The following is a 9074-nucleotide window of genomic DNA, read 5'->3' as shown; positions in this document are numbered from 1 at the left end:
GATCTGAAGTGGATCAGTTCCACTTACCCGCCTGATCCCCATAACCCTTAATTCCCCTTCCGTTCAGAAATTCATCTGTCTGTGATTTAAACATATTCAACGAGGTAGCCTCCACCACTTCAGTGGGCAGAGAATTCCAGAGATTCACCACCCTCTCAGAGAAGAAGTTCCTCCTCAACTCGCCCGCTCTGTCTCTCGCCCGCTCTGTCTCTCGCCCGCTCTGTCTCTCGCCCGCTCTGTCTCTCGCCCGCTCTGTCGCTCGCCCGCTCTGTCTCTCGCCCGCTCTGTCTCTGTCTCTCTCATTTTACACTGGGCCTCAGCTACACACTTGTCCTTCCTTCGCTTGGGGGTTGTGTGATTGGGGCGGGGGGCAGGGGGGGGACAGTCCGAGGCGGGGCGTGCGATGGCCCCAATTAGTCCATCAGCCCGTCAGGTCTCGGGCCTGTCTGCCACTTCTGATTGGCTGCCTTGTGTCGCTCTGCAGTAACCTGGGCTGGCTGTATTACGGACAACTCCGAGGCGATTGGACCTTAATGACCGTCAACTCTATCGGCGTCATGTTGCAGATGTGTTACATCCTGGTCTATTTATACTTCAGCAACGAGAAGGTAGGCAGCCCCTTACCCACCTCTCTCTCACAGAGCCCACTCCTGTACCCGCCTGGCATCCCCGCTCCCCATTGGCTGCGGGGACTGGATCTAATCTCCCCCCTCCCCGCCTATTGGCTGAATGGAATGTGGGTCTGTGTCCTTGGTTCGCCAGTGGCTGGCCGGATGTCAGTTTGGATCCTACAGAGAGAGGATTGATTGGCCAAAGCGTAGGGCCTGGGGCCTCGTGTGTGTGTGTGTGTGTGTGTGGGATTGGCCACAGGACCACAGTCGTTTCTGCCCCCCCCCCCCACCCCGACCCCCACACCCTCCAGCCAACCAACTCTCCCCTCATCTATGATAGAAAGAAAGAAGCACCTCCAACACTGCCGCACTCCCTCAGTACTGGTACTGCGAGCAACAGCATGGTGCGGGGCCCCCGGGTGTCTGGAGTGGCGACTTGAATCCACAACCCTCCTGCCCCGAAGCTTCTCTCAATCCAGCGAAGAGGGAATCCAGCCTCGGCCAACCTCCTAGGGATACGGAGGTACATGAAAGGGCAAGGGTGATAGGTCACGGGAGGTCATGGGGGGGGCGAGGGGAGGGAGAAATGTCAAGTAATTGTCCTCATGGAGCCTGAGGCCTAGTCCGGTGGTTGAAGGTTTTTCTTAACTCTTTTCCTTGGTGATGTTTGCTTTGTAGTTTCAGGTCTTGGCCAAGGTTATCTTTGCGTCTTCACTTCTAGCAACTGTCTACCTCTATTTTGCCATGATGGTGTTGAATCTGGAAATCCGTCTGAACCAACTGGGCCTCCTGTGTAGCGTCTTCACTATCAGCATGTACCTCTCGCCGTTGACCGACCTGGTAAAACACTCGCGTGCGATTCTCCGCAGAGACGGGAGGGGCGGGCAGAATCTCTCGCCATCTTTCTCACCGTTTGCTCTTGGCTCTTCTAGGGGCCCCAGCCGGGAGGCCTCTGGGGCCTAAGCGTTTGTCCGTGGCCACGATGGCCTGGGGCGGGGCACGTGGTTGGCCGTGTGGCTTGGGGCCTAGCCAGTGGTTTCCCATGGGGCCTGAGGCCTAATGTGCAGTTGGCCACGGAGCTTGAAGACCCTCGTGCAGTTGGCCAAGGAGCTTGGGGCCTGGCGTGCAGTTGGCCACAGGGCCTAAGGCCTGGTGTGCGGTTGGCCATAGGGCCTGAAGGCCTAGTGTGCAGCTGGCCATAGGGCCTGAAGGCCTAGTGTGCAGCTGGCCATAGGGCCTGAAGGCCTAGTGTGCAGCTGGCCATAGGGCCTGAAGGCCTAGTGTGCAGCTGGCCATAGAGCCTGAAGGCCTGGTGTGCGGTTGGCCATAGGGCCTGAAGGCCTAGTGTGCAGCTGGCCATAGGGCCTGAAGGCCTAGTGTTCAGCTGGCCATAGGGCCTGAAGGCCTAGTGTTCAGCTGGCCATAGGGCCTGAAGGCCTAGTGTGCAGCTGGCCATAGGGCCTGAAGGCCTAGTGTGCAGCTGGCCATAGGGCCTGAAGGCCTAGTGTGCAGCTGGCCATAGGGCCTGAAGGCCTAGTGTGCAGCTGGCCATAGGGCCTGAAGGCCTAGTGTGCAGCTGGCCATAGGGCCTGAAGGCCTAGTCCGTGAGCTTGATCTTGAAGGATTTTCCAGCAGTTTTTTAAAAAATCAGTAAAACAGGGAAATAAGAACGCTTTACCAAACTGTTTCCTTCCATCTGGGAGAGAACTGGTTCAGAGAGTCATAGAGGTTTACAGCATGGAAACAGGCCCTTCGGCCCAACTTGTCCATGCCACCCCTTTTTTCTAACCACTAAGCTAATCCCAATTGCCCACGTTTGGCCCATATCCCTCTGTACCCATCGTATCCATGTAACTGTCTAAAGATAAAATTGTACCCGCCTCTACTACTGCCTCTGGCAGCTCGTTCCAGACACTCACCACCCTCTGTGTGAAAAACTGCCCCTCTGGACCCTTTTGTATCCCTCCCCTCTCACCTTAAACCTATGCCCTCTAGTTTTAGACTCCCCTACCTTTGGGAAAAGATGTCGACTATCTAGCTGATCTGTGCCCCTCATTATTTTATAGACCTCTATAAGATCACCCCTCAGCCTCCTACACTCCAGAGAAAAAAGTCCCAGTCTATTCAGCCTCTCCTTATAACTCAAACCATCAAGTCCCGGCAACATCCTAGTAAATCCTTTCTGCACTCTTTCTAGTTTAATAATATCCTTTCTATAATAGGGTGACCAGAACTGTACACAGTATTCCAAGTGTGGCCTTACCAATGTCTTGTACAACTTCAACAAGACGTCCCAACTCAATGTTCTGACCAATGAAACCAAGCATGCCGAATGCCTTCTTCACCACTCTGTCCACCTGTGACTCCACTTTCAAGGAGCTATGAACCTGTACCCCTAGATCTCTTTGTTCTGCAACTCTTCCCAATGCTCTATCATTAACTGAGTAAGTCCTGCCCTGGTTCAATCTACCAAAATGCATCACCTCACATTTGTCGAAATTAAACTCCATCTGCCATTCGTCAGCCCACTGGTCCAATTGATCAAGATCCCGTTGTAATCCGAGATACGGTACGGTAGCACAGTGGTTAGCACTGTTGCTTCACAGCTCCAGGGACCTGGGTTCGATTCCCGGCTCGGGGTCACTGTCTGTGTGGAGTTTGCACATTCTCCTCGTGTCTGCGTGGGTTTCCTCCGGGTGCTCCGGTTTCCTCCCACTGTCCAAAGATGTGTGGGTTAGGTTGATTGGCCATGCTAAAATTGCTCCTTAGTGTCCTGGGATGCGTAGATTAGAGGGATTAGCGGGTAAAATATGTAGGGCCTGGGTGGGATTGTGGTCGGTGCAGACTCGATGGGCCAAATGGCCTCTTTCTGTACTGTAGGGTTTCTATGATTTCTATTATTCTATGATAACCTTCTTCACTGTCCACTATGCCGCCAATCTTGCGAACTTACTAACCATGCTCCCTATATACTCATCCAAATCATTAATATAAATGACAAATAACAGTGGGCCCAGCACTGATCCCTGAGGCACACCGCTGGTCACAGGCCTCCAGTTTGAAAAACAACTCTCTACAACCACCCTCTGGCTTCTCTCAAGGAGCCAATTTTGTATCCATTTAGATACCTCCCCCTGGATCCCGTGAGATTTAACCTCATGCAACGACCTACCATGCGGTACCTTGTCAAAGAGAGAGAGAGAGAGAGAGAGAGACAGGGGACTGAGGCTGAATATCTGTCTGTAAGGTTCTCAGGATGCTGGCTGTCACGCTAAACCCCCCCTCGCTCCATCTTTTATGTCCCACAGGCCAAGATAATACGAACTCGATCCACGAAGTGCCTCTCATTCTCACTGACAGTGGCCACGATTTTAACTTCAACCTCGTGGACACTGTACGGTCTCCAGTACCCCGATTACTACATCGTGGTGAGTCACGGAGGGGGGGGGGGGGGTTGTCTGGGGCCTGTCCACAGCGGTTAAATTCCGAGGAGGGGCAAAACAGATGAGGCTGGTGCACCCTCGAGTGTGGGAGATTCACGGGGTGAATCTAGTTGAGCGGGGGTTGAAGATGGTTAAAGGATTCGAGAGGGTTGGTGGAGTTACGATGCATGTGGGATAGGCTCAAGGGGCTGAATGGCCCTCCCTTGGACGAATCCTACACACAATAAGCATGGCGAAGGAAGCTCTGGAAGCTTCCACGACAGGGAGCGCCGCACTGTGGGAGGGTCGGTGCTGAGGGAGCGCCGCACTGTGGGAGGGTCGGTGCTGAGGGAGCGCCGCACTGTGGGAGGGTCGGTGCTGAGGGAGCGCCGCACTGTGGGAGGGTCGGTGCTGAGGGAGCGCCACACTGTGGGAGGGTCAGTGCTGAGGGAGCGCCGCACTGTGGGAGGGTCAGTGCTGAGGGAGCGCCGCACTGTGGGAGGGTCGGTGCTGAGGGAGCGCCGCACTGTGGGAGGGTCAGTGCTGAGGGTGCGCCGCACTGTGGGAGGGTCGGTGCTGAGGGAGCGCCGCACTGTGGGAGGGTCGGTGCTGAGGGAGCGCCGCACTGTGGGAGGGTCGGTGCTGAGGGAGCGCCGCACTCTCGGAGCATCAGTCGCTGAGGAGATGGGATGACAGGTGCTAGGGAAATGCAAGGACGTTTAAAAAATTGCCCCTCCCCTCAGCGGGGATCCGCAGGATGTGTTGATCCCTGAGTGGGTTACGGTTACCGGGGAGGGGGTGGGTCTTTATTGCAAGTGGTTCAGAGGGCCCTGTGTTTGGGCCTAGTTTTGCCTGAAAACTGTTGCGACTTGACTTGGGTTTTATTTTAATTTTCGTCCCCCTCTTCTCTTCCCCCCCGCCCCCCCCGCACTTGTCCGTCTAGGTCCCCAACGTTCCGGGAATCCTGACCAGTCTGGTCCGGTTTTGGTTGTTTTGGCGGTACTCCCCCGGACACGACAAGTATGCCTACCGTCCCGTTCAGGCCTGAGGCCTACTTGGCAGGATGCTAATTTTTGCTTCAAACTCTGGGTGGGTTCTTCAGGGAAACGCTTCAAACGTGTTCCAAGACCTGGAATGGGGAGAGGGCGAGAGGAAAGAGTCGCAGAGGATCGTTCTAAACTCCCGTATCCGCCAGGAACTATCTCTTCGCCTGTGGGAGGCTTTCCCGCACCATCACAAGTGTTCCATAAAATGAAGGAGTCTTTATCTGTTTTTTTTATATAAATGTGCATTTCCGATTTAGTTATTCTCTTGTCAATGGGCTAAGACACCGACTCTCGCTGGGATACGGGTTCCGTACGCGCCAACTCTCGCTGGGATACGGGTTCCGTACGCGCCAACTCTCGCTGGGATACGGGGCCCACACGCCAACTCTCGCTGGGATACGGGTTCCGTACCCGCCACCTCTCGCTGGGATACGGGTTCCGTACCCGCCACCTCTCGCTGGGATACGGGGCCCACACGCCAACTCTCGCTGGGGTACGGGTTCCACACGCCAACTCTCGCTGGGGTACGGGTTCCACACGCCAACTCTCACTGGGGTACGGGTCCCACACACACTGACTCTCACTGGGGTACGGGTTCCACACACACTGACTCTCACTGGGGTACGGGTTCCACACACACTGACTCTCACTGGGGTACGGGTCCCACACACACTGACTCTCACTGGGGTACGGGTTCCACACACACTGACTCTCACTGGGGTACGGGTCCCACACACACTGACTCTCACTGGGGTACGGGTTCCACACACACTGACTCTCACTGGGGTACGGGTCCCACACACACTGACTCTCACTGGGGTATGGGTCCCACACACACTGACTCTCACTGGGGTACGGTTCCCACACACACTGACTCTCACTGGGGTATGGGTCCCACACACACTGACTCTCACTGGGGTACGGGTCCCACACACACTGACTCTCACTGGGGTACGGGTCCCACACACACACACTGACTTTCACTGGGGTACAGGTTCCACACACACTGACTCTCACTGGGGTACGGGTCCCACACACACACTGACTCTCACTGGGGTATGGGTCCCACACACACACTGACTCTCACTGGGGTATGGGTCCCACAGACACACTGACTCTCACTGGGGTATGGGTCCCACACACACACTGACTCTCACTGGGGTATGGGTCCCACACACACACTGACTCTCACTGGGGTACGGGTCCCACACACACTGACTCTCACTGGGGTACGGGACCCACACACACTGACTCTCACTGGGGTACGGGTCCCACACACACTGACTCCCACTGGGGTACGGGTCCCACACACACTGACTCTCACTGGGGTACGGGCTCCACACACACTGACTCTGGAGGTGAGGGGATCTCGCTGGCAAGGCCGCTTTTCTCTCTCCCTCTCACCCCCGCGACACTGAGGCCTTTCGACCAACCCAATTTCCCTGCCCTCCTCGGGCAAGAGTGGAGGTGGCTAACTCGGCAAGAACCCCGGGAGCCAGTGATTATCAGATCTCTGCACTCCTCCAATTCCGGCCTCTCGAGCATCCCCCGATTCCCATCGCTCCGCCATTGGCGGCCGTGCCTTCAGCTGCCTGGGGGGCCAAAACTCTGGAATTCCCTCCATAAACCTCTCCACCTCTCTCTCTCTCTCTGTCTCTCAGTTTCTCCCTCCCCCTGTCTCTCTCCCCCTCTCTCTGTCCCCCTATCTCTTTCTCTCCCCCTCTTTCTCTCCCCCGCTCTCTCTTCCACCCCCCCCTCTCTCTCTCTCCCCCTCTTTCATTCCCGTCTCTCTCTGTGTCCCTCTCTCTCTGTTTCTCCCCATGGGAGCGAGTCCCACATTCCCCCCGACTCCCCCCCCCCGTGGGAGTGAGTCCCACATTCTCCCCCCATGGGAGCGAGTTCCCACATTCTCCCCCCGTGGGAGCGAGTTCCCACATTCTCCCCCCGTGGGAGCGAGTCCCACATTCTCCCCCCGTGGGAGCGAGTCCCACATTCTCCCCCACTCCCCCCTTGGGAGCGAGTCCCACATTCTCCCCCCGTGGGAGCGAGTTCCCACATTCTCCCCCACTCCCCTGTGGAAGCGAGTTCCCACATTCTCCCCCACTCCCCCCTTGGGAGCGAGTCCCACATTCTCCCCCCGTGGGAGCGAGTCCCACATTCTCCCCCACTCCCCCCGTGGGAGCGAGTTCCCACATTCTCCCCCACTCCCCCCTTGGGAGCGAGTTCCCACATTCTCCCCCACTCCCCCCGTGGGAGCGAGTCCCACATTCTCCCCCACTCCCCCCGTGGGAGCGAGTTCCCACATTCTCCCCCACTCCCCTGTGGAAGCGAGTTCCCACATTCTCTCCCACTCCCCCCGTGGGAGCGAGTCCCACATTCTCCCCCACTCCCCCCGTGGGAGCGAGTTCCCACATTCTCCCCCACTCCCCCGTGGGAGCGAGTCCCACATTCTCCCCCACTCCCCCCCCTTGGAGCGAGTTCCCACATTCTCCCCCACTCCCCCCTTGGAGCGAGTTCCCACACTCTGCCCCAATCCCAATGAGCCTCTGTGCTGAGTCTGGCTGTAAAGATCTCGATGGGGATCAAACCTCCCACACACTCCCAGCCTTGTCCTCCCCCAGAGACTGGAGCCTTGGCCCTTGTACAACCTTTCCCGAGAGTTTATAACCCCTCTCCCCATGGGGGGAGTGGGGGGAGAATGTGGGACTCACTCCCATGGGGGGAGAATGTGGGACTCGCTCCCACGGGGGGAGTCGGGGGAGAATGTGGGACTCGCTCCCACGGGGGGAGTGGGGGAGAATGTGGGACTCGCTCCCATGGGGGGAGTCGGGGGAGAATGTGGGACTCGCTCCCACGGGTGAGTTTTGGCGTTGCCTACCCAATTTGTGCGTGATATTACCAGTGCCTCGATATCCGTCCTATGGCGCGGTGGACCAGAACCGCGCTCGCTGACATTCCAGGACCCAGAGGAGGGAGAGAGAGGAGGGGTACCACAGGCAATGGCCACATGCTCGATAAGTGTTGTTCTGCCAACCCCCCCCCCCCCGACTCCCACCACCCCCTCCAGCGTCCCGCTGTCGCCTGTCTTTTGTATCCATGTCTTAAGCGAGTTATCTTGACCTGTCTTGTACCGTAACAGTTTTACAAATCGCCGTTTTGAAATTTATTTTAAAAAACATGGCCGCCACGGTTGCCACTTTCACTGGGGGGCTGGGGGGAGGATGTGCTAATGTTACTCGCCGAGTCCCAAATCGAGGGCTCGAACGCTCCCGGAATGAGTTCAAATCGTAGAAACGGAGAAACTAGGAGCAGGAGGAGGCCATTCAACCCTTCCAGCCTGCTCCGCCAGTCATTATGAATTCACGGCTGATCATCAAATTCAATATCCTGATTTCCCCCCCGCCCGCCCCCCCCACCCCATATCCCTCGATCCCTTTAGCCCCAAGAGCTATATCTAATTCCTTCTTGAAATCACACAATGTTTTGGCCTCAACTACTTTCTAAGGGTGACACAGTGGTACAGTGGTTAGCACTCTTGCCTCTCAGCGCCAGGGACCCGGGTTCGATTCCCGGCTTGGGTCACTGTCTGTGCGGAGTCTGCATGTTCTCCCCGTGTCTGCGTGGGTTTCCTCCGGATGCTCCGGTTTCCTTCCACAGTCCGAAAGACGTGCTGGTTAGGGTGGATTGGCCGTGCTAAATTCTCCCTCAGTGTAACCCGAACAGGAGTGTGGCGACTCGGGGGATTTTCACAGTAACTTCATTGCGGTGTTAATGTCAGCCGACTTGTGGCACTAATAAATAAAAATAATAAAGCTGCCTGGTGGGGTCGTTGGCTCTGGAATTCTCTACCTCTCTCTCTACGTTTCTCTCTGTCTCCCCCCGTGGGAGCGAGTCCCACATTCTCCCCCACTCCCCCCCGTGGGAGCAAGTCCCACATTCTCCCCCCACTCCCCCCATGGGAGCGAGTCCCACATTCTCCCCCACCCCCCCCCGTG

The 9074-nt window shown here is 56.8% G+C and overlaps 1 protein-coding gene across 1 annotated transcript; it reads left to right on the top strand.

Annotated features, from left to right (window-relative positions):
* Window positions 1-484: 484 nt before the first annotated feature.
* slc50a1 (solute carrier family 50 member 1) lies at window positions 485-5335 on the top strand (the record flags this gene model as incomplete). Its single annotated transcript, XM_078208816.1, has 4 exons — window positions 485-608; window positions 1290-1451; window positions 3920-4039; window positions 4977-5335. Coding segments are annotated over 4 exons (511 nt in total), but the record flags the coding sequence as incomplete, so codon positions are not given.
* Window positions 5336-9074: the final 3739 nt, after the last annotated feature.

This window comes from Mustelus asterias, unplaced genomic scaffold (genome assembly GCF_964213995.1).
Source record: "Mustelus asterias unplaced genomic scaffold, sMusAst1.hap1.1 HAP1_SCAFFOLD_4543, whole genome shotgun sequence".
Taxonomy (NCBI): domain Eukaryota; kingdom Metazoa; phylum Chordata; class Chondrichthyes; order Carcharhiniformes; family Triakidae; genus Mustelus; species Mustelus asterias.
The sequence above is the reverse complement of the archived record's forward strand: the minus strand, read 5'-3'. Positions and strand labels throughout refer to the sequence as shown.